At 39.3% G+C, this 27,920-nt stretch overlaps 1 protein-coding gene and 1 pseudogene across 1 annotated transcript; one reads left to right on the top strand and one right to left on the bottom strand.

Moving 5' to 3' along the window:
* On the top strand, positions 1-26,404 carry LOC112922650 (amine sulfotransferase-like). Its single transcript, XM_026002299.1, has 6 exons — positions 1-142; positions 17,093-17,301; positions 20,603-20,726; positions 22,273-22,367; positions 24,324-24,507; positions 26,283-26,404. Exons 1-6 carry the CDS (start codon positions 1-3, stop codon positions 26,402-26,404), a joined length of 876 nt encoding a protein of 291 aa, XP_025858084.1.
* On the bottom strand, positions 5,810-6,194 carry LOC112922652 (ATP synthase subunit f, mitochondrial pseudogene; annotated as a pseudogene).
* Positions 26,405-27,920: the final 1,516 nt, after the last annotated feature.

Here is a 27,920-nt window from a genome sequence, read left to right as displayed (position 1 = left end):
ATGGAAGACGGAGATGGATTTTTATTCAAATTTAAAGGATATTATTTTTATCGCAAAGGAATTGATATTGACTTTATAGAAAACTTAGATAATTTTGAAGTCAGAGAAGATGATGTCTTCATAATCACTTACCCTAAATCTGGTTAGTTCTATATTCTAATAGCTAATCTAAGAAATCAGATGATACTTTAATAATGTGGGAACTGTCTTTTTAGTAGTATTCTATATGGATATATACACTTCATCTACTAGATATCATGGTGTATTGAATTTAATATCCTATGAAATAAGGTCTTTTACAATGTAGCTACAAGTAATTTTTTTTTAAGATTTTATTTATTTATTCATGAGACAGAGAGAGAGGCAGAGACATAGGCGGAGGGAGAAGCAGGCTCCTCACAGGGAGCCCGATGTGGGACTCAATCCTGGAACCCCGGGATCGCACCCTGAGCCAAAGACAGACACTCAACCGCTGAGCCACCCAGGCGTCCCTACAAGTTATTTTTGATGTAGACAAGGAAATGGAGAAAATATTGAAGTAGATATTTTAAAGACACCCTATCAAACACTAAATTGCTAAATTGGGCTGGGAAGGCTGCAGAAATATTTATCATTTAGAAAGTTGGGCAGCCCGGGTGGCTCAGCGGTTTAGCGCCACCTTCAGTCCAGGGCGTGATCCTGGAGACCCGGGATCAAGTCCCATATCGGGTTCCCTGCATGGAGCCTGCTTCTCCCTCTGCCTGTGTGTGTGTGTGTTGTGTGTGTATGTGTCTCTCTCTCTCTGTGTGTGTCTCTCATGAATACATAGATAAAAATCTTAAAAAAAAAAAAAAGAAAGCTACCTTGAGCTATAGTTGAAGTTGTATTTAATAACCAAGTTCATGAGAAGGAGGAAATTTAATTTATACTAATTATCACAGTGTGTAATAATCCTCAATTATTTGGGTCTTATTTTGCTAGAGCACTCAGAAAGGACCAAAACATACATACATGTATACAATGCATATATATATAAATGTGTGTGTATATACATGCATGTCTATTCAAGTCCTTTATCCATGTTTTAAGTGGGTTTCTGTAATCTTTATTATTGTGTTATATGACTTGTTAATATATTTTGGATATTAACCCCTTATTTGATAAATGACTTACAAATATTTTTTTCCTTTTAATGCTGCCTTTTCATCTTGTTGATAGCTTTCTTTGCTGTACAGAAATGTTTTTTGAGTTAGGCTCAAAAGATGGACACATTAAAGATGTGTATTAGAAAAATATATAATTAGCACATTAAATCTGTGGTTTCATGAATATCACTGCTTTGGATAAAAGTGAAATCAATAGCAATGTTACACCTAAGACTATGTCAAGAAAAATATTGAGTAAATAGTACGGGAGGGCAAGTTGGAAGTGCTTATTCAAAACAAAAATATAAATAGCTGAGGACTCTGCAATTGAACTTCTGGGAAACAACCCTGGGTAAATATATATATATATATATATATATATATATATATATACACACACACATGTATATACACACACACACACACATATATATATATATATACACATGAACACACACACACACACACAAACATACACACACACATAATCTTCCAACGTGGTGATTTGTAATAGCAAAAGCAGAAAACAGTCTTAACTAGCCAGCACAAAAGAAACAGGTAAGACGTGGTAAAGTCATATGATGACACTCAATATGGCAGTTACAAAGGATGAGTTGAACCTACTTTAGGAAAAACAGCATGCATAGACCTCAAAAACATTGTTAAGCAAAGAAAGCAAATTGCAGGACTCAATATAACATTTGTATTAAACACACAATAATGTTTTCAAATTACTCATATATGTAAAAGTCTTAAAAAGAATTTAGATGGACGTACAGCAAACATAATAGCATATTAGAGAGTTGGAAGGCAATGATAGTCAAATGAGGCTAGCTTTACTTATAAATCTAATTTCTTAGAGAATGGATTTATGTGTCACTTGAGTAGTTAGAACTGATTTCACATTTGAAAAACAAAAATGCAGTATACAATCAGGACAAAGTGATGGTCTGACAGTGCATGAACAAGTAAAGGCTGACCTCATGGCTGCAGGCTGTGCTGCCTCTGCACAGTTCCTGCAGCTGACAGAGTTAGTTCCCAAAAGGATCTTCATACACATTTGGCCTGGATGTGCTCCAGGCTATCTCTCTTCTACTTCCTCACTACCCAAGTTGGGACCAGGCACCTGGATACCATACATGTTTGAAGCTGTAGGCTTCTTCACGCCTTTCACCATCCAGGTAAATCCCATTGGTGCCCTGGAATTCTCTCAATAACCAAGACATTTAGCATCTCCCAGATTTGGAGGCTCCTTCTGTCCCCAACAATTGGGATCAGAGCTCTCAGGGGTCCAGGGATGAGAAAGCTTGTATTCTGATGGGTTAGCACCTAGTGGGCTCCAAACAGGGATAAGATCCTCAGTGAGGAGCTTGACATCATTAAACCCTATGGGGTAGGTCATATTGTTAGCCTCATTTTACAGATGAGAAAACTGAGGCATAGAAAGGTCAAATGACTTGCCCAACATCAAACTAGTGAGTGATTAATAAAAGGGACTAGAAACCACAACTGTCTGTCCTCAGAGCCCAACCAAATCCTACCAGTTTGTCAAGGTTCAGCTCAGGAAGCCTGGAGGTGATCATCCTCTTCTCTAATTCAAAGTATGCATAAATATGATTCAGCTGACTGTGGGAAACAATGAACCCACTGCATCTCCTCAGTAGTAGGGTACAGATCATGTCTGATTCTGCTCTATATTTCTAGAATAGAGCCTGACAAATAGAGGGTGCTCAATATATGTCTGATGAATGCACAAATGTATGAAAACACGAATGAGTGATTAAGGGCAATTTTGTCTGACTGATTCCTATGAGGTCCTGGATACCTTTGCCCAGCTCTGGGGTGCTGTAATACTGAGCTCTCTTGGAATCAAATTCAGCCTAGGATCCTTCTAAAATGAGTCTCCAATATCTTTATGACTTTGCAAACACACCCATATGTAAACATATGGACTAATATATACACACGCACATACTCCACACAAACAAGATGCAAGGGGGCCGACCCATGATTATGGTTGATGAGCAGGAGGTCTTGGAGGGGGCGAGGAGTGAGAAGGAATGGACAGATGGCCCTGTTCAGCTCAGATGAGCTCAGCACCTCATTGCAAAGGCCAAGGTGCTCACTGTAGCTCAGGAATTTTTGCCCCAGAGCTAACATCACCTCAATTCTACTTGGTACTTGAAAGCAGTGCCTGAATCCCATGACTCTACCAAACAGGGACAAGAAGTAGGGGAATGTTAGGGGCCAAATATTCAGAGATTGGGAGAGGGGCAGCTTAGGGATCCAGACAGAGCAGGAGGGCAGGAGGGCAGAAGTACTGCTACTGCTCATTGGAGTTGGGGTTGGCATCTGAGTACTTAGTGAGATCGAAGGTTAGGATTCTGCTGCTCACATAGTTCCCTTACTCAGGGCAGACTCCCATGAGGCTCTGAGCCTTGGTGTAGAACTCCTCCTTGAGAGAGATGACAATGGCCTGGAAGTTGCAACTTGATTGCTCCTTGATATAATTTGCTACCTTGCCAATGTCACTGCTATCCAGGGCAGCATCGATCTCATCCAGGATGAAAAAGGGGGCTGGCTTCTAGCTGTGAATGGCAATGAGCAAGGCCAGAGCTGCCACTCTTCTCCCCCCTCAACAAGTTCACCATAGGCCAGAAGCATTTGCCAGGAGCCATCAGTTGTAACTGATGCCATCCAAGTAGGGTTCCTAAGGGTTCTCAGGGCCCAGGAATGCCTGGGCACTGTTGTCATGGGATATGGCCTCATCGATCTCATTGGTGTTGGTGGCCACAGATTCAAAACAAGTGTTGAAATGGTCAAAGTGCTCCTTCTTGATCTGTTTGAATCCCTGCTTGGCTCTCTTGGCTTGCTTTTCAGTCTTCTCGCAGCTTATCTGAGGTCTCCTGTAACTTGCCTTGGACACTTTCCAGCTTTTCTATGGCTTTCATGTTAGGGGTAGCAATATGCTGGAGTACGCTCTGCTGCTTATTCAGCTTCTGCTGCAGTGTATTCATCTCCTGTTTGACCTCCTCAGCCTGGGTACCCTTCAGATCTTCACACAGCTCACCATAGTCAATCTCAGTGTGGGCATCTCATGCAGAGACACTGGAAGTTCACTGGAAACCACTCACTGAATCCTCACCCTAGAGCTACCCTCTCCCTGACTAATGTCATCCATAGTGCTCTTAGACAGGGGTAACTTGATATCCTAGATCTGGCAAGTCTGTAGCATGTTGTGGCAGTCACTGCGTTTCTTTCTTTTTTTTTTTAAGATTTTTTTTTAAAGATTTATTTATTTATGACAGAGAGAGAGAGAGAAAGGCAGAGACACAGGCAGAGGAATAAGCAGGCTCCGTGCCGGGAGCCCGGCACGGGACTTGATCCCGGGACTCCAGGATCACAACCTGGGCCAAAGGCAGGAGCCAAACCTGCTGAGCCACCCAGGGATCCCCCTGGTCACTGCGTTTCCGTTCAAGCTTGGTCCCAATGGCTGTTACTTCCTTCTTTAAATGGGTCATTTCTTCGTTGGTGTCCCAGTTTCTTACGAATCTCCCCCATCTCACCTCAGAATTCTTAATCAGATGCTGATTCTTCAGGTCTTGTAGCTGGGCCATGGCCTCATCTATGGTCTTTATGTGTCTTTGCTCTTCCTTCTTGAGCTCTTCTATCTCCTTTTCATCCTTTTTCACAGCCTGTTCCCACATGTTGTACAGAAGCTTTTTAGTTGATGTTCATGTTATCCTACTTGCTTATTTTTTGCTTTTGTTGCATTTGTTTATACCGTCATATCCAACTCCCATAAAAAAGTCATTGCTAAGAGCAATGTTTTCCAATAGGAGTTTTATGCTCCAGGTCTTACATTCATGTTGTTAATCTGTTTTGAATTAATGTGTGTAGTGTGAGAGAGTGGTCCAGTTTCATGCTTTTGTATTTGGCTGTCTAACTTTTCCAACACCATTTGTCCCCATTGTATATTTTGGGCTCCTTTGCCATCAGTTAAGTGATAATGTGTTGGTTTATTTCTGGGACCTCTCTATTGTTCTATTTATCAATGTGTCTTTTTAAATGCCATACCCTGCTGTTTTGATATTATAACTTTGTAATATTATTTGAAACCTAGAAGTGTAATGCTTCAGGCTTTGTTCTCTTTTCTCAAAATTACTTCGTCTATTTGGGGTCTTGTTTACTTACAAACGAATTTTGGAATGGTTTGTCCTATTGTGAAAAATGCCATGGTAACATTGATAGGTATTGCACTGAATCTGTAGATTGCTTTTTATAGTATAGACTTTTTTTTTTGAAGATTTTTATTATTTATTCATGAGAGACACACACAGAGAGAGAGGCAGAGACACAGACAGAAGGAGAAGCAGGCTCCATGCAGGGAGCCCTACATGGGACTCCATCCCAGGTCTCCAGGGTCAGGCCCTGGACTGAAGGTGGTGCTAAACCGCTGAGCCACCCACCTGGGCTGCCCCTAGTATAGATATTTTAACAACGTTGTTTATTCTAATCCATGAGCATAGAATGTGTTTTATTTGTGTTTTCTTCAATTTATCAGTGTCTTACAGTTTTCAATGTACAAGTCTTTCACCTCCTTGAATATATTTATTCTTACATATTTTATTCTTTTTCATGCTATCATAAATGGGATGTTTCTTTTTCTTTTTCTTTTTTTTTTTTTTTTACCAGTCAACTTTTATTGGATATTAATTGTGAATTAGGCAGTGGAAGGATTCAAGGATGCCAGGCAAAAGTCATGGTCAGGAATGCCAAATGTGCTTTCACACTGGGCCCTCTTCAGTGGTACTTGTGAAGCCGTTCATGTGTGAGCTCCTTGTAAGAACGACAGTAGTTGAAAAGCACACAAGCAACCAGCACCATAGAAATCCCAGCAACGCCCCCTTCCTTCACATTGATATACTTGTTGTATTACCGGTAGTAACCTCTTTGAAATGCTCCAGCAATGCCCTTAGGGGTGAGGTCCCGCATCAGTATCCAGCCTGGCAGCTCTCCTACTTTCACCTCCATGAGCTTCTTTTCTTTCACTGGTATGGATGACCCCATCTTGGAGTCCTCAAATGGGATGTTTCTTAATTTCTCTTTCTGATAGTTTGTTATAATTGTGTTGAAATGCAACTTATATTTATATCCTGATTTCATATCCTGCAAATAAAAAATTCAAATGGATCGTTTATTAGTCTTAAAAGTATTTTTGAGAGAGTCTTTAGGGCTATCTATATACAATATCATTATCATCTACACAGAGAGATAGTTTTATACTTCATTTGCAATTTGGATGTGTTTTCTTTCTTTCTTTTTTTTTTTTTTTTTTTTTTTGCCTAATTGCTCTCTTAGGATTTCCACAAAAACTACTGAGAATGGGCATCTTGATCCTGGTTTGATCTTGGATGAAAGATTTCTGTTCAACTTTGGATATAATGGTATCTGTAAGCTTGTCATAAATGGCATTTTGTAAGCTGACATATGTCCTTCCATACCCATTCTGTTGAGACTTTTTGTCATGAATGGATGTTCAGTTTTCTCAAATACTTTTTCTGCATCAATTGGATGATAATAAAGTTTTTATGGTTCATTTTGTTAATGTGGTATATCATCCTGATTTGTGGATGTCGACTCATCCTTGTATCTCTGGAATAAAGAGTACCTGAGAATGGTATATGGTTCTTTGAATGTATTTTGTTTTAATTTATTGTTTTTATTTAAATTCTAGTTAGTTAACATATACTGTAATGTTAGTTTCAAGAGTAGAATTTAGTGATGTCCCATCACATGACCCTTAGTGCTCATCACAATACGTACCTTAATACCCACCACCCATTTAACCCATTCTTCCTCTACGTTCCCTCCAGCAGCCCTCAGTTTGTTCTCTGTAGTTAAGAGACTGTTTTATGGCTTGCCTCTCTCCCTTTTTCCCCCTCTATGTTAATCTATTTTGTCTTTTAAATTCCACAATATGAGTGAAATCATATGATATTTATCTTTCTCTGACTTATTTTGCTTAGCATAATACACTCTAGCTCCATCCACATTGTTGCAAATGGCAAGATTTTATTGTTTTTGATGGCTGAGGAATATTGCATTGTTTATATATATATATATATATATATATATATATATATATATATATATATATATAACATCTTCTTTATGCATTCATCAGTTAACAGACGTTTGGGCTCTTTGCATCATATGGCTATTGTTGATAATGCTGCTATGAACATGGGAGAGCATGTATCCTTTTATTTCAGGATTTTTGTATCCTTTTGGTCAATACCTGGTAGTGCAATTGCTGGGCTATAGGGTAGTTCTATTTTTACCTTTTTGAGGAACTTCCATACTGTTTTCCAGAGTGACTACACCAGTTTGCATTCCCACCAATGGTGCAAGAGTGCCCTCTTTTTCTGCATCATTGCCAACATATATTGTGTCCTATGTTGTTAATTTCAGCCATTCTGATAGGTGTGTGGTATTATCTCATTGTGGTTTTGATTTGTATTTCCCTGATGCTGAGTGATTTGGGGCATCTTTTCATGTGTCTGTTAGCCATCTAGATGTCTTCTTTGGAATAATATTTATTCATGTCTTTTGCCCATTTCTTGACCGGATTATGAGTTCTTTGGCTCTGAGTCTGATAAGTTCTTTATAGATTTTGGATGCTAACCCTTTATTGTATATGTAATTTGCATAAATCTTCTCTTGTTCTGAAGGTTGCCTTTTAGTTTTGTTGACTGTTTCCTTCACTGTGCAGAAATATTTTATCTTGATGACGTCCCTATAATTCAGTTTTGCTTTTGTTTCCCTTGCCTCCAGAGACACATGTAGTAAGAAGTTGTCTTGACTGATGTCAAAAAGGTTTCTGTCTTTGTTCTCCTCTAGGATTTTGAAGGTTTCCTGTTTCAAATTTAGGTCTTTCATCCATTTGAATTTATTTTTGTGTATAGTGTAAGAAACGGTCCAGTTTTATTCTTCTGCACGTGGCTGTTCGGTTTTCTCAGCACTATTTGTTGAAGAGACTATCTGATTGTCTTTTTTCTGTTGGATGTTCTTTCTTGTTAGGTTGAAGATTAGTTGACCGTATAGTTGTGAGTCCATTTCTGGATGTTCTGTTCTGTTCTATTGATCTATGTATCTGTTTTTGTGTTGGTACCATATTACAGCTTTATAATATAATTACAGCTTTATAATATAACTTGCTTTATAATATAACTTGCCATCCAGAATTGTGATCTCTCCAGGTTTGTTTTCCTTTTTCAAGATGACTTTGGCTGTTTGGGATCTTTTGTGGTTCCATACAAATTTTAGGATCGTTTGTTCTGGCTCTGTGAAAAATGCTGTGGTATTATTTATATATTGCATTGAATGTGTAGATTGTTTTGGGTAGTATAGACATTTTAACTATATTTATTCTTCCCATCTATGAACGTGGAATATTTTTCCATTTCTTTGTGTCTTAGTTTTTAGCACACAAATCTTTTACCTCTTTAGCTAGGTTTATTCCTAGGTATCTTACTGATTTTGGTGCAATTGAAAATGGAATAGATTCCTTGATTTCTCTTTCTGCCGCTTCATATTTGGTGTATAGAAATAGAAATGCTGACTTCTATGGTGTATAGAAATGTTGATCTTGCATCCTGTGACTTTACTGAATTTGTGTATCAATTTTAACAACCTTTTGGCGGAGCCTTTTGGGTTTTCTACATAGAATATCATTTTGTCTGTGAAGATAGAAAATTTGACTTCTTTGGTGATTTGGATGCCTTTTATAACTTTTTGTCATCTGATTACCAAGGCTAGGACTTCTAGTACTACGTTAAGTAACAATGGTGAGAGTGAGAATCCCTGTTGTGTTCCTGACCTTAGAGGAAAGCTCTCAATTTTTCCCGTTTGAGGATTATATTAGCTGTGGGTTTTTTATATGTCATTTATAATGTTGAGGTATTTTCCATCTATCCTTACCTTATTGAAGGTTTTTATCCAGAATTGATGCTGTATTTTGTCAGATACTTTTCTGCATCTATTGAGAGATCATGTGATTCTTTCTCTTTCTTTTATTAATGTGGTGTATCACATCGATTGATTTGCAAATATTGAACCACTTTTGCAGCCCATGAATAAATCTCACTTGATCATAGTGAATGATTCTTTTAACGTACTCTTGGATTCAATTCACTAGCATTTTGTTGAGAATTTTTACATCCATGTTCCTTAGGGATATTGGCCTATATTCTCTTTTTTAGTGGGGTCTTTGTCTGGTTTTGGAATCAAGGTAATGCTGGCCTAGTGGAATGAGTTTTGAAGTTTTCTTTCCATTCCTATTTTTGGAATAGTTTGAGAAGAATAAGTAATTAATCCTTCTTTAAATATTTGGTTGAATTTCTTTGGGAAGTCATTTAGCCCTGGACTTTTGTTTCTCTTCTCAAGCAGAGTTTTGCTTACTGATTCAATTTCTTTAGTCGTTCAAATTTTCTATTTCTTCTTGCTTCAGTTTTGGTAGTTTTTATGTTTCTAGGAATGTACCCATTTCTTCCTGATTACCTAATTTGTTGGCATATAATTTTTCATAATATTGTCTTATAATATGTTTGTAATTCTGTGGTTTTGGTTGTGATGTCACCTCTCATTTCTGATTTTATTTATTTAGGTCCTTTATCTCTCTCTCTCTCGATAACTCTGGTTAGTGCTCTATCAATTTTATTAATTCTCTCAAGGGACTAGCTCCTGGTTTCATTGATTTGTTCTAGTGAGGTTTTTGTTTGTTTCTATATCATTTATTTCTTCTCTAATCTCTATTTTTTCCCTTCTTCTGTTGGCTTTAGGATTCATTTGTTGTTCTTTTTCTATCTATGCTTTAGGGGTTAGGTTATATTGTGTATTTGAGATTTTTCTTGCTTCTTGATGTAGTTCTGTACTGCTCTATACTTCACTCTTATGTCTGTTCTTGCTGCATCCTAAATATTTTGGACTCTCCTGTTTTCAATATCATTTGTTTCCATGTACTTTTTATTTATTCTGTAATTTCCTGGTTGACCCATTCATTTTTTAGTAGAATGATCTTTAACCTCCATGTGCAGTGGTCTTTGCAATTTTTTTCCTGTGGTTGACTTCAAGTTTCATGATATTGTGGTCAGAAAATATTCATGGTATGATTTCACTCTTTTTGTACTTAATAAGCCTGGTTTATGACCTATTATGTGATCTATTCTGGAGAATGTCCCATGTGCACTCAAAAAGAATGTGTATTCTGGTGCTTTAGGATGAAATATTCTGTATCTGTTAACTTCATCTGGTCCAATGTGTCATTGTTTCCTTGTTGATTTTCTGTTTAAATAATCTATCCATTGATGTAAGTGATGTGTTAAAGTCTCCTATTACTGTTGTATTATCATTGATGAGTTCCTTTGTGTTTATTATTAAATGTTTTATATATTTGGGTGTTCTAGGTTGGGGGCATAAATATTTATAATTGCTTGATCTTTTTCTTGGATAAAACTCTTTATAATATCGTGCCTTTTTAAATCTCCTTTTACAGTCTTTGATTTAAATCTACTTCTGATAGAAGTATAGCTACTTTGCTTTCCTTTTGACATTTGTTTGCATGATGAATGTTCTCTCTCCCTTCACTTTCAATCTGCAGGTGTCTTTAGATCTAAATAAGTGTCTTTTTGGCAGCATATACATGGGTCTCACTTTTTTATCCATACTGACACCCTTTATCTTTTGACTGGAGCATTTAGTCCATTTACATAGAAAGTAATTATTGACAGATATGAATTTAGTGTCACTTTATTACTTATTTCAGTGTTGTTTCTGGAGATTTTCTCTGTTCCTTTCTAGTCCATGTTTGCTTTTGGTTTTTCTTTCCCATTCATTGAGTCACGTTCATATTTCTCACAGAGCTGGGTAGTGGTCACAAACTCCTTAGTTTTTGTCGGTCTGGAAAATACTTTTTATCTCTCCTTCTATTGTGAATGAAAGCCTTGTTGAATAGAGAATTCTAGGCAGCATATTTTTCCCCTCCAGCACATTGAATGTATCATATCACTCTCTTCTGGTGTGCTAAGTTTCTGTGGAGAGATCTGCTGCTGACCCTATTTGTGTTTCCTTGTGAATTATGGATTTCTTTTCCCTTGGTACTCACAGGATGTTTTCATATCTCTATACTTTGCAAATTTAACTACAATATATTTTGGTGTTCACCTGCTTTTGTTAATTTTGATAGGAGTTCTCTGTGCCTCCTTGATATCTGTTTCCTTCCCCAGATTAGGGAAATTTTCAGGTCTAATTTCCTTAAAATCTTTCTGCTCCTTTTTTTTCCTCTCTTCTTCTGGGACTCCTATGATATGAATGTTATTATGTTTTATGGAGTCTCTGAGTTCCTAAGCCTACCTTCGTGATCTAATACTTCTCTTTCTCTCTTCTTTTCGCTTCATTATTTCTATAGTTTTATCTTTGATATCCTTTATTTGTTCCTCTGATTCTTCCATGTTTGTGGTCATTAAATCCAGTCGGTTTCAAATCTCAGTTATTGCATTTTTCATTTTTGTCTGACTATTTTTTAGATCTTCATTCTCTGTGGCAAGGGACTCTCTGATGTCTTCTATGCTTTTTCTTAAGTTCAACTAGTATTATTAAAATTACTGCTTTAAATTTTTCATCAGGCATACTACTCATGTCAGTTTCGATTAAATCACTGGGCATGTTCTTTTCTTGTTCTTTCTTTTGGGATTAATTCCTCCATCCAGGCATTTTGTCCAGGTCTCTGTCTTTTATTTTGTGTTAGGAAAGCCTATTAGTTTTCATGCTCCTGAGAATAATGGCATTATAAAGAAGAGATCATATACTGTTCAGAGCCTGACACATCAGGAAGTGTCTCTGGCATATACTGTGTGCACTCTATGGCTATGTTTTAGGTGCTCTTTCCCTCAGGTCCTGTTTAGAGTTTCTCTTTGCCTACAGTAGGAAGTGTTGAACCTTGACCACAGTGTGGTGGGTTTTAGGATTGTGCTGTGGTCTACTTGTTAAAAGACATGTGATGCATTTTCCACTAGAGCTGAAGGTTTATTTTATTTATTTTTATTTATTTATTTTTTTTTTGAACTGAAGGTTTAGTCAGTTCCCTATAGTCAGTAGACCTTGTGTCTGCAGAGGGTTTCTCCTAGTCTTCTGGGAGACGGGCCCACAGCTCCTGTTCTCAGGCAAACTTACCCTAGTTGAGCAGTGCCTGCAGGTGCAAGGGGATGGGCCTTGTGGTAGTGGTTTAGGCTGTCATTGTTGGACCTGTGCTGCTTACTGAAATTAGTTTATGGTGAGGGGTAGGAGAGAGAAATGGCATCAATCCCCTCCCTCATCCCAGAGAAGGGAGTTGAAGCTTGCTACTGTCTGGGAAGCCCTCACAGAAGAATGAACAATCTCCCCTCATGTGTCCCAAGCATCCCTAGATTCCTGCCTTCACCCTGTCTGTGTCCAGGCTGGCTGCCCACCTGGCAGTACAATGCACCTGTGTTTTATTCCAGGCAGGTCAGGTGAGTTTTAAAACTTGAAACTTTAGGGAAGGTGTGTTGTGGACCTCCACTGATCCTCTGGGCGAGGGTCTTGGTGTGCTGGAAACGATGCAGGTCTGTCCCTAAAGTTCAAGAGCCTGGAGTTTGGGGTAAAGCCCAGCAAAGAGCCATTGTCCAGGTTAGCTGCCCTGAGAAGGGGTCTGTGCCCTTGCTGAGCACTGGGGGAACGTTATGGCACCTGCCAGCCCTTTTGTCCCCAGCGAGACAATGCCATCTTTCCCAGATGCACTCCAGGAAGGGGGAACCATCTCCCCCAGGGAGTCCCATAGGATCATCAGGTCCTTCTGTCCACTTCAGGCCATCTGCCCTCTTCCACAGGAGCATTGCAGTGCCCACAGGGATCCAGACCAGCCAAGTCACAGACTTCCAATCCTCCAGTCTTTGAACCCTGCTGATTGTAAGCACTCACGAAAATCAGACTGCCTCTTTTTCCCAGTCACTGTGTGGGGAAATGTTTTCTTGTGAGATCACCTGTGTACTTCTCCCTCTCTCAATCTCTCTCTCTCCTGTCTCTGTGACCTGGTCTTTCCCACTCTGCAGCATTGGGGATCCTTTTCTCCCCCAAACCACATCTCTGCCTTCTACCTTTAATGATGTGGCCTCTTCTCTCCCTCATGTTGTGTGGTTTGTTCTGTAGTCCTCATGCACCTAGAGAGCAAGGTTCTTGTCTTACAGAGTCAAAGAATGAATCTTGCAGACAAGGGAGAGCAAGTAAAGGGATAGAGTTTTATTAAGCAAGGATATAGAAAAAGCTCTCAGGAGGGAGAGTGATGTAGTTTTAAATGTAGGTGACATATGATGTAGTGAGGTCTGGAGCCCACAGCCAAGAAGGAATTCTTGAGAGGTCTTTGGTGCAAAATGGTGATTTTATTAAAGCAAGGAGGACAGCACCCCTGGGCAGGAAGACCTGCTGCCCTGGGGTTGTAAGGGGTGGCTGATTATATACTTGGGAGTTAGGAGAGGTAAGGAAAAGGGAGGTTTTCAAAAGAACTTTCATATGCTAAAGAGGACCTAGAAGATACTGGAGGCCTTGCCATTGTCAAGTTAAGGTTGTTTTTCCCTCTAGCAAGGCATTAACATGAAGACAGTTGGGAGCTTCCTGGAGTATGTGTGACATTACTCCATCACACATATTTCACCCAGTAATCGGGACAGGGAGAAGGTTGCAGGGTATCAGCTTGTGCTATGTCCTCATCTAGCCTTGTGCTGCCTCATCACTCAGATTGATTTCTTGTGTATTCAGAATGATTTTATATGTATCTAGCTGTGTTGGAGGAAGGAAGCAAATCTGGGTCCTCCTACTACTCTGCCATCTTAGGTCCTCCCTTTTAATGTATTACTGAATTCAGTAGTTTCCTAATATTTTAACAGGGATTTTTACATCCATTTTCATCAAGATTCATGGCCTCTAATATTCCTTTCTTGTACTTGCCTTGTCTGGGTTTTGTCAGAGTAATTCTGGCTTTAAAATGAGTTTGGAAGTTTTCCCTTCTTTTCTAGCTTTTGAAGAGATTGTGAAGGATTGATATTAATTCTTCATCTTTCTATGTGTGTTAGAAAAAATACTTTTCATATTTTTACCAGAGTAACACTGGCTATTTGCTCTTCCTCCATATCACAGACATGTTCCAGCCTCAGGCTCTTTGCACTCACAGATTTTCTTTTCTGTAAAAACGTCTTCCTCTAGATGTGTACATGGAATACTCCCTTCGTTTGAGTCCTTACTTAAAAATTCATATTCGGGGATCCCTGGGTGGCGCAGTGGTTTGGCGCCTGCCTTTGGCCCAGGGCGCGATCCTGGAGACCCGGGATCGAATCCCACATCGGGCTCCCGGTGCATGGAGCCTGCTTCTCCCTCTGCCTGTGTCTCTGCCTCTCTCTCTCTCACTGTGTGCCTATCATAAATAAATTAAAAAATTTAAAAATTCATATTCGCATGATTGCATTTTGAATGGCTATATTAAAAACTCAGCCTCACCAAAAAACTCAAAATCTTCTCTGCTGCTCTAATTGCTCTCCACAAGATGATACTTATTACTTTAGAATAGGTCACATAGTTCTAAGAATCCCTTGGGCAAAGTTAATAGGTGACAGAAAGAGAGGAAATATTTGCAATGTTTACAATTAAGAAATAATTAATTATCTATGATACAGTAGGACTCCAAAACAGCAAGTGGGGGACAGCAATCTGAATTTTAAAAGAGCCAAACAAACGAGCTAAGATGTACAGAGAAAAACCACCCTCCAGCAATACCAACAAAAAAACCCCTCAAGTTAGTCAACAGTGGTGTATTAATTTACATCTACTAGGCTGTCAAACTTTGGAGGGGTGAATAGCACTGAATGCTGTCATGGAGTACACAGACATCTGCATGCATTAGCATATTTCCCCTGAGAGAGAAGATCTCAGCAGCATCTCTGGAGAGCAATCTGCCAATCCCTGGACAACTGCAATACAGACCTAGCAGGCAATTCCTGCTTGAGTATTGTCTCCAAAATATCTTATGCTGGTGCATAGGGGAACATGAGTGAAGGTGTACACTGCAGTGTTGTTTGGGGTGGGGTGTCCGTCGGGAGAACGTGGACAGGTCAGTGTGGGGGTGCAACCCTGAAACATAGTCTCTTTTAGACACAATGGATCAGACATCATAGCATATAAATGAATGTTAAACTACAGAGTACAGTGAAAGAGGAAGAGATGCCCATCCACTGAAAATACAAACACATACAACAAGGCATATTTGATAAGAATACATTCCAGCAAAGAAACAACTTTAAATACCAAAGCCTGCCTGTCTGTGGTTTGAGTAGGGGTAGGATGGAACAGGAAATGAGATAAAGGAATAAACAGATGACAGAAGGCCTGTAGTGAATCAGTGATGTTAATATATCACGAACTGAAGAGAAAAGTTTAGTATCCCATTATGCTAACAGCTGACTAACAGATAGTCCAAGAAAGAGATAAAGGAAAGGAGGAAGGCAGTGAGGAAGGAAGGAAAGGGAAAAAGAAAGGATAGAAGGAAGAGAAAGAATGGAAGGTAGAAGAAAGAAAGAAAGAAAGAAAGAAAGAAAGAAAGAAAGAAAGAAGACAGATGAACACCATGTGGAAAGGGGAGTGGGAGGAAAAGCTTAAGACATTTGAAGTTTTGAATCTGTGCAGAGATTTTTGCATCCTCTTATTGAGTCTCTAGAACTATGGCATGATACCTCTTTGCCACTCTAAAGCTACAATCCCTCCTACAGAAGCAGTGTCTGTTATCTGGGAAAAGTGAAAGGATGTAAGAAAGCCTTTTAGAGCCTCCTAACAGTTTTCACTGAGTTTGAGCTCCAGCTGTGGTAGCATGTAGGCCCATGTGGTCTTGGTCTTCCCCGGGCAACACTGGAGGATTACAACCACCAATATTAAGGTACTGGAAGGATCCGATAAGGTGCACACCACCTGCAACTGCCAGCAAGGGATGTGTGCCCAACAATGATCTTGCTCGCTGGGGGCTGCTACTTAGCATGGGTGATTGGAGAGTCTTGAGAAGGAAGCCAAAGATGAGAACTGACGAGGGGAGAATGGGTTTTCTCATTTCAGAAGTTGATTTGAATCTTTCTGGGACTTGTGATTTTTTGATGGGAGAAGTCTTTGTAAAGCATTGCCTGGATATGTCAGAAGCATGACCTTTATAGTCCCATATATGAAGCATTGCAAATGAAGTGTAAGGAACTAAAGCAGGCAATTACACCCACATATTTTGTGACAAATGTTCACTCTAATTGGAATGAAGTGAAAGAGTCATCATAAAAATCTGTCACATCCCACTTAAAGCAGAAGGTCTAACTTTAGGCATCATCTTTCCATTCCCATCTCCATGTGGGTGTCCCAGGGCCTCCTTTAGGGATTCATAATGAACACTCTTTCCTTAAGTAGCCATCATGGGCACAGACAAACATGGGAAAGGGGGGAAAGATGGAAAGTACTCTTCAGTGAAATTCCTTTTTTTTTCTTTTCTTTTTTTTGTTTTTTGTTTTTTGCTTTTGCTAATATTGGCTCATTGGCTTCTAGGAGTGGAGTTGGGAGGGAAATAGGGAGGCAGCCATAGACGATATTTTATAAGTCCTGTATATGAAGCAGAAGGAAGGACAGAAGAGTCAAAGAATAAATGTGTGGGACAAATGCCCATGGAGTTTCAAATGGAGCATCTCCTGAAACAGAAAAATAAAGGCAATGTTGTTTTCTTTTACCCATACTGTACTTTAGATATATTAAAAATTCCAATCCGATAAATTTACCATTTACTTACGATAATAGCAAGCTCTGATTAAAAATTGAGACATATCTAACATTTTGGAGGAATTTGTGCAGCATTGAAAACAAAATTATTTCTCTTATAGGAACTGTCTGGCTTCAGCAGTTATTAAGTCTGATTTATTTTGAGGAACATCGCAGAGGCACTGGAAAACTGCAAACAGTGGATCAGGTCCCCTTCTTTGAGTACAACTTTCGACAATTGGATTTTGGGAAAAGACCATCTCCTCGTCTCTTCTCTACCCACCTCCCATACAACTTGGTTCCAAGTGGGCTGAAGAACAAAAAAGGCAAAGTAGGAAATAGACTCTGACTGCTGAAAGATAATTGCTCTTTTTCATGATTTCATTTTGTTTCACTTCATCAACACTGTGCACTCATCCAACTGTTCACAAATATGGCTATTTCCAAACTTTAAATTTCAATAGCCATCTGAGGTCTTATCTACAGTATCTGATTTGTATCTTGCACCATTTCTTTTCCGATTATAAAAGTAATACAGACATTCAAAAAGGAAAGAATAGATATGTGTGCTTTTAATTTGCTTGACAGACTGTATTAAAATACCATATATATTATATATTATATAATTATATATCCTTTCATTTTTTACAACTGTAGAACCAAGTATATATAAAATGCTAGCAATTCCTTTTTCTTGGCTCTGTGTGCCCTCCCTGCTTTCTTTTCACACTTCACCTATTCTTCCTACTTTCTGTTCAAATGTACCTCATTCCTTGGAATTGCAAGGGAACCTCAGAGCAAATCATTGATCTCTACTGAGTGTATTTCTCTCCCTCTCCCTGGATCAGTCACCTCCACTCATTGATAATTTCAGCTCTTGACTCATTACCTTCCTCTCTACCTCTACTCCTGTCACTCATGGGAGTGTTTCAAAGTTGATGTGAATGGTCTTCTGCAGTGCCAGACAAATGTGAGCCAAACTGCCCCTGAGGGGTCACCAGGAAGGAGCCTCCTCAGGGTCATGCAAGTGCAGGATTGCCTCCTTCATGTTTAGGCTCTGCACTGGCCACCCATACCCCTATCCCCACCAGACCTCTCGGTGTAGACTTCACCTCCAGTGAACTATTCCTCTGCCAACCTCCAGGGTTTATAAATGTGTTATAAACCTGCCTTTCTTTATGATACCATTTGCCACCTGATGCAATACATACTTACCTGTTTATTTACTGTCCGGTTCTGGCTGGAGTACAAACCCATGAGAGAGATGGAGTTGGAAGTGCACAGAACAGTGTCCAGCAAGCATTAGAGTTGAATAAATGAACAAAGGGATTACCAGTGATTGTTCTAACTTGAATCCTGACTTCAAGCACCTTGTTATCTGAGTGCTGCCTCCTTTTCCTCCTACTCCTTTCAGGTATCTTTTGCAGTGACCTGTCAGCACATTCAGATCTCCAATTCCCTCCCCCTCCATTCTGTCTCAACACACACCCCACCCCCTCTCTCACATATCCTCAATTTCTCCTCACCCACCAATGACCCCATATTTTGCATTCAAATCCCCTTTGCCTCAATTCCCTTGCTCCATTCAACTCTTATGATCAGCTTCTAACCGCTAAGTCTGGTGAAACCCAATTATTGTATATTCGGGGTGTTCATGAACTGGTAGTGTGGGAAGAAAAAACAACGCACTTAAAAGTTGTATCTTCTTTTTCTTTTTATGACCTTGATGCTCAAATTTTACTTTTAAAAAAAATGTTTTGCTAAAAAAAAAAAAAGTTTTGCTTTCACCGTTACCAAAATGACCATTTGCTACTGTCTTCATCTTCTCAAAATTCAATAACATTCTGTTCCACCTATCCCAGTAAAAGGGTCACAATAAACTGAATTCCCACTCAATGACCTCCACATCCCAAATCTCCACTCCCTGCCTTCCCTCCTTAAGAAGAGGAGTGGAATGTGTTGATCATTTTTGTTTTCAGTATATATCTGCCCTCTCCTTATTGTTTGGATCCCTTTCTAGATCTGTTTTATCTATCCAACTGTTTTGCAGATGAGAGACATTTTGTCCCCATAGGATATTTGGAATATTTGGAGCATTTTTGGCTAGGGTATTGATGCTACTGATCTTTGATGGGTTGAGTTCCAGCATGCTGTTAAATGCCCTATGATGCTTAAAGTCATCCCAAAAACAGATTACTGGGGGAAAATGGCCATGTTTCCCACTGTGAAAAATTTGCTCTATCCTCAAAGATTTTGCTTGAGCAATATTGTTTCTTTTTTCATTCATTTCCATTGTCCTTGTGATTACAGGATCATTGCATTTGGCCCATAACCAAATTTTAATGTGTCACATTTTTACAGTAAAGCAAAACTTCTCTCACTCCATTTCCTCTATTATGTCTAAAGAGATCTCAAATATATCTATGGCCCCTGTTATCTAAACATGGAACTCAAATATCCAAATGCATTTTTTATTTTATCTCCAAACCACTGCTTTTCCAGGTTCCCTGTATTCATAAATGTGTAATCATCTACCTAAGAGGGTTAGGATCAGGACATGTGGCATAAGTGACTCATTTGTACCATTGTGCTTATGTCACTTTTATACAATCCTGTGGATTAATGACAAGAAGCCATTCTCAAAGCCAAAGCAGCAAGGGAATGAAAAGAACTTCTTCCTCCATGTTTAAGAAGACCTTTTATTTCATTACAGATACCAACCAGTGTTAACAGTTGTTTAGTATTATCAACCACTTTGTTCATATCAGTAAATCCCATGGGTGAAGGGTTCAGTGGGCTGACATGCATCAAGCTCATCTTCTAGCTTAAGGGTTGGCTCCAGGCAATGTACAGGGAGGCAGTAGGTGAATGAAAGCTTTTCCTATTATGAACCTAGATGTGACTCCCAAAGGAGTCACAAAATATATACATGCCATTATGAAGATACAAACCTTAGGTTTCATCCAGGCCCCCTGACTAATAGCTATATACACGTTGAATAAGCGTGGGCTAGACAGCGATTGATGATATTTTGTATTCTAATGTCATTGAGTTGCTCAGCTGTTTTATGAATGCAAGTCTTCTGATTGGTTATAATAAACAGTTTTTAGAATGAATCCCATATTCCTTCAATGCCAAACATCCTGAAGTAACTTTAACTTCTCTGTGCAAAGTACTTGTACTTTACACTATGAAGATATATAAATAAGAACTATGTAAACCGTACACAGAAGGATGAAAAAAGACATTCTAAATTTTCTAAGATGATTTGAAAATATCTTAATATGCTTTTCTTATTGTTATATAATTTATAGCTATGGGGCATTTTCACATGTATTAGCTTGTTGATGTAGAGACAAGAGAATATTGCTGCTCTCTGTCAGGGTGAGTTAAGAAGAGGTACCATGTGAGGTGTGTCTTATGGAATAATTGAGAGTCACTAGGCCAATCATGAAAGGAAAGGCATTGCCAAGAAGGGAAAGCCCAAAATACAAAGAGGGCTGAGTATATACAGGACGTGGCTAGGAAAATGTAGAGTTAAAACAACAGGCTTCATCCAATTGGAAACTATTAGGGTAAAGCTCTGAGAGAATGAAAGCATCAGAAATAATGAATGCCTCCTTTCTTTCCAGATTATTTACATATACAGAAACCCTAAGGATGTTTTGTGCTCATATTTCCACTTTGGAACAAATGTGATATTACAAGTTACAAGTACCTTTGAGAGATTCATGGAACAATTTCTCGAAGGAAGAGGTAACTAAAATTTATAGTGTAAGTATTAAGTTTGGTGTCCTGTAGTAAATTTTTAAGCTTAGTGAATTGGGCAGACGGAGAGTGAATGATGAAATAGATTCAAACAGGGTTCTGTAATCAATGTATCGAACCAGTTGGTAGGGCTGTCTGGGATGACAATGACCTGCCGTTGTTACAGATTTTGATTACTCCTGCTCCCTCTCAGGAGACTGTCAAGATTACAGGTACATCACCAGAGAATATTTACATCTAACCATGAAGAGAGTCTTTCACAAGCACACAGTTGTCTGGTCTAGCTCAGAGAGAAGCATCTCAATTGAGATCACAGGTTTGGAGCTTTGCACTGCATGTTGCAAGGGGCACCTCCCAGGAGCTCTATTTGACAAAGTTCTGTTCCATATTCCTTTCTTTTTAAAAATTTTTTTCTTAATTTTTTTTTTATTTTTTGCCCATCTCTATGCCCAAAGTGGGGCTCAAACTCACATCCTCAAGATCAAGAGTTACTTGATCCTTGATCCTTGAAACCTCAAGGATCGATCGTGGAAGGCGTCCTTTTTCCTTGTAGCTCACATTAGGCCTGTGTGTTTCCCTCAATATTTGTAGACGCTCCAGTCCCTAATACTATGATGGCATTTCGGTCCCTCCCCAGCCTGGGAAGGGGCCTTGCAGGGACCTCGCCCCCTCCCCCCCAAAACAAAACAAATAAACAAGGAAATGTATGTTTCAGCACAGGCAATTTTCTTCTACTTCTGCTCCCCCCGTTTCTAACACCTTCAAACTCGGATGCGGTGGAGCTCAGGCTAGGCCCTGGGACCAGCTCACTGGGCACCCAGGAAGGCCAGGCACAGTTGAGGCCAGGGTGGCCCCCTCTGCTCTCCCAACTGTCCCATCAGGGAAAGCAGAAGGCTGGGCACGGAGCCCAGGGGCGATGCCACACCAGGAGCTTCCTGCTGCCCCTTTCCCGCCTTTATATAAATTCTCGGAATCACCTTTGCATAGAAAATAAAAGTGTTTGCTTTGTAAGAAAAAAAAAATGCTCTCCCCCATCCTAGGAGCCAGCCCCCCACATTTGTGTTCTGAGAAGCCAGTGGAACTGGTTGATCAGGAGCAAGGCCTGCAGAGGTAGAGATGATGATCTGGAACAGGAGAGTCAACTGGAGAGCTGAAGTGACTCATCAGGAAGACTTCTTGTTGCATGCAGCAGGCAAATAGCTCTAGGTGCCTTTGGGCACTGTGGGAGGAGCAAAAAGGAGAGGATTCCTTTCTCTCTTTTCTGGTTTTGGTTTTTCTCTCCCCATGTTAAGATGATTTTCTGCCTGAATAAAATGCATTTTTAAGAGACTAATTTCTCCTTGAGTTAATCTAATTGTTTCCTAGGGGAAGGTGGATAGTGCTCCTAGAACCAGGTTCTAGGGAGAATTTGAAATTTACCAGCAGACTTCCTCTTCCTTCTTTGTTAGTAAAGATTCCTGTACCTCCTACGACTATAGCTTATTTTCAACCTGTTCAACAAATTTGCCTGATGGTGTATCTGTTTTTCCCACAGTTATAGGAAGCCTTTGGTTTGACCACATCAAAGGTTGGTATGAGCACAAAAGCCTCTTCAACATTCAGTTCATGATGTATGAGGAGATAAACAAGGTGAGAAACATGACATTAGTGACTTCACAGAAGCTGTAAAACAATTCAGCCTGGCTAAATGAGTTGATTGATTGTTCATATGTAGAACACCAAAAAACATTATCAAATTTGAGATCCCAGATTAAGCATAATAGGAGATGTGTTTCCTACATCATTCCTGTAGTTTGCTTACCATGTTTTCATTTACAGTTAATTAACTGGAACTTTCTTTCCAAAAACCAGCTGTCATGAGGCACTGTCTATTTATCTATGTGGGCATGCATATGTTTGATTATTGTGAGCCAGATTATTGGTCGCTCTTGCAAGGGTTATGAAATCTATTTTCTGCATTATTCATTCTAGTAACCATCTAGATGTTATATTCATCATTCTGGGATGCATCTCATGGGAAACTTTAATCTTGTCTGTATTGTAGTTAAGTATTGTAAGAAAAATTAAATGAAATGTCTGTGTATGATTAGAAAGAATTCTGGAATACTACATCTGAAACTAAAGGATGTACTATATGTTGAGTTATTGAATTTAGCCAACTAAATGTTGACTTGAAAATTAAAAATAAATAATAAAAAAGAAAGAATCCAGCTTCTACTATAGTCAAATACTACTACAATATACTAGTATAATATACTAAGGCATACTACAAATGCCTTAAAACAGAAGAATTTCTATTGCTTATTGACCCAAACCCAGAGACAGCCTATCCTGATGTTGAGTGTGGCAGCTTAAACATGTTGTGAATGACTCAAGCATTTTCTGTCTTTCCTTTCTATCATATTTACTGTGACAACGATGTCTTCCCTCATAGTAGCAGGATGGTGATTATAGCTCCAAAGTCATGTCCTCAGAAGATAGAATTCATGGCAGAAAGAGAGCGAAGTGGGAGGAGAAGGGCTTTCTTGCCTTGCTTCGCTCCCATCTATTCTCTAGGAGGACAATCACTCTTTCAAACTTCTCTTTGACTTCATCTTTCTGACACAATTTGGGTCGTGTGACCACCCTAGGTGAATGTCTTGTAGAGGACAATGGGATTGCATGAGGATCTGGATCATTCCAGATCATTACTGGAAGGGGTCTGGGCACTGCTGCCAGAACACCATCAGGGATCTCTTAGCCAGGAAAGAAGAGAAAGAGTTGACAGGTAGGCAAGCATAAGGGCTGCCATGTGTTGAGTATTTGTCACTGGTTTCTGCTATACCTGCCCCAAGCTCAAGACACCAAGCCTATACTCTCTTGTTCAGTCTGTACCACCCACCAATGAGATATTCAGGTATGTGGCCGGCCTTGTAACCTTACTCACAATATGGCTTCCTCACTGTCTCTAGCCCCATCTCCCATCTTTCTGCTCCTAGGCACATGCCCATAAAGCTCCACAAGGGAGATTCAAATTCTGATAGTCCTGTGACCTGGAACCTCACACCTTCCATGCAACCACAACAGTGCATATATTTTCTTTCTTTTGTCTGGACTCCATACCTTCAGTTGGGCTATCTAGAAATTTCTAGATAATAACAAAAATTTCCTGTTTTTGCATTAATTCCTCAAACAAATTTCCTATCTTTGTTGAACATTTCTCCAAATTCTGTTATGGAATTACTCCTGCCCCTAGGTCTGTGTACTGAATTCCCAGCACCGAGTCCCAGCTGTGCCTCTCTTCTCTTGCACCATCATGTGGGCAGTGTCTGACATGTGGTAACTACTCCCCAAATACTTGCTGACTTACTTACACAGATAAAATGAAAAATAAGCGTCTGTAATGAAGCCAAATGTGCTCTAAAATAATGCACACTGAAGGACTAATTTATCAAGAAGAATAAGCAAGTCACTTCTTGTGGTCCAAGTCCATTTTTCTAGCCAACATAAGCACCTACATTTTTTATTTTTATTCTTAGCTGTGACCTTCGTGTAAGTCTTCTTTCTTATACTGTGCATAATTTATCATACTCTGATGTATTTCAGGATCTCAGAGGTTCTGTGTTAAAAATCTGCAAGTTTCTGGGGAAAGAATTGAGTGAGGAGAATATAGATGCTGTCATGACAAAGGCCACATTTGAAAACATGAAGTATGACCCACTAGCAAATTATGACGATATAATCAAAACTGCATATGGAAAGAATGTAAAAGGTCATTTCCTTCGCAAAGGTAAGCTTGAACAGGAGGTTGAACAGCAAATGGCTGTGTTGTACTATGGTACAAAAGGACCAGAGTCTATCCTCTAAACTTGTAGGTGGACTTTCCTAACAGAACCCTCCTGGGCCTGTTCATTTCTTAACAGATGATTTTCTATAATTTCTTCTTGGTGCTCTTTAGGAGACTGTATTATTTGTTTCCTGGATGAATCTGATGAGTTACCTAAAATCACGAGGTCTTCTCTACGGCCTCTGAAAATCTACCAATACCTAGCACAATGTCTGCCACAAAACAGATGTTCATTTAGGTTTAGACTGCTTCCTCTCATTAGCATGGGCTCAGCATGTGATGATGAGGTAATGACGGGTCTGTTGGTTGTCACTGGCTGCTCTTCCATCTCTGTGATTTTTCCTAAACCTCCACCAGGACTGAATTAAGAATATACACTTGCTGTGCTTGTGTTCTTGGGCAGGACTATCACGTGTCCTCTAGTAAACTAGAATTTCACATCTGTAAAAAGTATAGGAATATCTCATTTATCATAATATATCCTCGGTGAGTGAGATTTTATAGAACTGATAAATTTGAAAATGGTAAATTATTTTATTTTATACAATCATTCTACATTATATTTTATGATGTTCTAGCTTGGTACACGGAAAATCTATAAAACGGAATTATAGACCTCAATTTTGCACATAGGGTGCTATGCCTCTATGTCAAGTAGCAAGAAATTGTCACTTTGATTTCCTCAAGTTAGTATTTCCTTACTTAATCTCTTCATATGTATTTACCTGTTCAATTAAAAAATATGAAACACTGGTACCTGAGAGCCTCCAGAAGTGGGGAAACACCTTCCTGTTATGTCCTGCACATCCTATTGTGGTGCAGATACAAAACCCTCTTCAACTGCCATTGTCTTTGTGCTTGCAATTTCTTTCTCTCTGAAAAAAGAAAAATTTCTGTGCTTCTATGTCTTTACACCCGAAAATGACAAACTGAAAGGGCTTAGAAAGAAATACAAGGAGCCAGATCTCCTGTGGAAATGAAGCACACCCCCATATGTTTACTGAGCACACAGGTACGGTTTTCTCTTAGATGTGATCCCCCGGGCAGCATCTGCACGGAATTCAGTGCTCCTGCACTGCTATGGTTTATGATTCCAGTTTTGTTAATATTTCAGTTTTTTCAGTTGTCTGTATACAGTTCAGTGTGTGCGAAGATCAGTGTTTCTTTTCTTGCCTCTCCCTCTATCAGCCTGTGTCTGTCATCACGACTCTGTGTTTACAAGTTTAAAGTAAGATTGTTGTGAACCTAAAGTGGGTGAAGAGGGAATCATTACAGGGCAGCCATTATGAACTCTAGTTCCTTGAGCTACATTTTAAACATCTCTCTGAACTGCCAGGTCCTCATCAGTTATAAATCAGCTCATTGATACCTGATTTTATGGAAATTTTGCAGGACTTCTTTCTCTAAACTACCATAGCCCATGCTAGCCTGTAGCATAGTACTGAACAAGCTGCCAGAGTTTTCTTCTTTTCCAGGTGTCTGCCAGCTGAGAAGTTGGGCTAATTATCTGACATTACAGCATAATTGCGGGGATGAATTTGTTTGCCCACTTGCCAGGAGGTGGGAGAGGGAAGGGGCAGGGCCGCATTCAGAAGTCACTGAGGCCTTAGTGGGGAGAGAAATCAAAATGCAAAAACTGTTTCTCCCAACAATGCTAAGGCATAATGCCCCTCTTCTCAGACTCTTCCCTGATGTAATTCCCTTGTTTTTCCTCCCAGGTACCATTGGAGACTGGAAAAATCACATGACTGTTGAGCAGAATGAAAGGTTTGACAAGATTTTCCAAAGGGAGATGAAAGATTTTCCCCTGAAGTTCATCTGGGATGTGAATGAAGACTAGAATGCTAAGCCATACACAGATAGTTTAAGAAAGCACTTTCAGAAGGAAATATATCCAATTGTACACTTTCATCTTTGACACTCATTGGATCATTATTGAAAAATCTCAGTGATTAATAAATATGAACATACTGCCTTTACATCATTTGCCATCTGTGGCCTCTTTTCCATTGTCCAGGATTCCTCAGGTTCTGTTCAGGAGAGGGTTGTCTCTTTGTTTTGGCATATAATTAGGGAAAGGCATTTAATTTATGTTCAGAAATTCCAATTCCAAATTCTCTTTGCATCTTTGTAGCCAGGGTCTGTGGCATATATGCACCAGGGCTTCCTGCCTGATTTCAAGAAATGGAGCAAGTTCATTTTCCACCAGTGTGTTTAATGAGTTCCTAGGTGAGACAAGCATTACTTGGGTCCTGAGACAATCTGACAGAGAGTCAAGCATCACATTGGGGTAGATAAGATCCAGACAATGTACCAGTGCCCAGATTGTTCTTACTCATTGCAAATCATGAATAAATGAAAGATTGAATTCTCACCTTCTAACAATATCAAATCATGTGAGGATATTGTGGTAACTGGCTATTCCTCTCATAATCGTATTCTGTGCAATTTTTCCTCAACCTTTACCAAGAGTTAATTAACTCTCTTGATGTTCACAATGCCTCATCCTCTCTCTCAACAAGTGCCTCTTCATATCATTATAACATGAGGATGATACTAAATCCCTTTAAGATACCCCCCCCCCATTTTTATTTATTTATTTGACAGGTACAGAAAGAGAGCACAAGCAGGGGGAGCAGCAGGCAGAGGGAGAGGGAGAAGCAGGCTTCCCGCTGAGTAGGGAGGCCAATTCGGGCTCCATTCCAGGACTTTGGGATCATGACCCGAGCTGAAGGAGACAACTGACTGAGCGTCCCAGGTGCTCCAAGATTTACTTCATTAAACATATTAATTATATAAGAGCAAGCCATTTCAAGCTACATAGTCATTATGTGCCAGGCACAAGCACTTCTTCCCATGTCTTTGATCATCTTGTATCTAAATCATCAACTTCCCTGTGATATGGTGATGGGGATTCTCTTCGTTTACATTAGGCTTTCAGTGGAATTGTAAAGTCCAAAATTCTTAAAAATATTTCTTCAGTATTTATCAGAAATTGATTTTGTAATTTAAAAACAAGTTTAATTGACAGGTATTTTCACAACAATTCTTAAAATCTTTGCCTGAGCCTAGTTTATAAGACAGCTCTGACTGTACTTACCTTTGTGTTTTAGGAAAACAAAACTTTGATCTTTTCTTTGATATTTGGCGACTTGTTTTAGACAGAAGTGGCTAATTGCCCTTGAGAATACAGCCAGTTAAAGATTCTTCATTCATTTCTTACGATACTATTACTTATTCTCCCTCACTATATTCAATGTGTCGTTTTCACCTCCCATTGAAGCATATGAGAGACGGATATAAAAAAAAAAAAAAGAGAGCAGCTGTCAAGAAGTCAAAGATTTGTAAGAGAACTA

Source organism: Vulpes vulpes, chromosome 1 (genome assembly GCF_048418805.1).
Source record: "Vulpes vulpes isolate BD-2025 chromosome 1, VulVul3, whole genome shotgun sequence".
Classification (NCBI taxonomy): Eukaryota; Metazoa; Chordata; class Mammalia; order Carnivora; family Canidae; genus Vulpes; species Vulpes vulpes.
This window is presented reverse-complemented; position numbering and strand designations above follow the sequence as displayed.

Coding starts and splice junctions, on each gene's coding strand:
- LOC112922650 (XM_026002299.1), top strand. CDS start 1: ATGGAAGACGGAGATGGATTTTTATTCAAATTTAAAGGATATTATTTT. Junction 143..17,092: donor AATCACTTACCCTAAATCTG/GTTAGTTCTATA, acceptor TTTCTCTTATAG/GAACTGTCTGGCTTCAGCAG. Junction 22,368..24,323: donor TGTATGAGGAGATAAACAAG/GTGAGAAACATG, acceptor GATGTATTTCAG/GATCTCAGAGGTTCTGTGTT.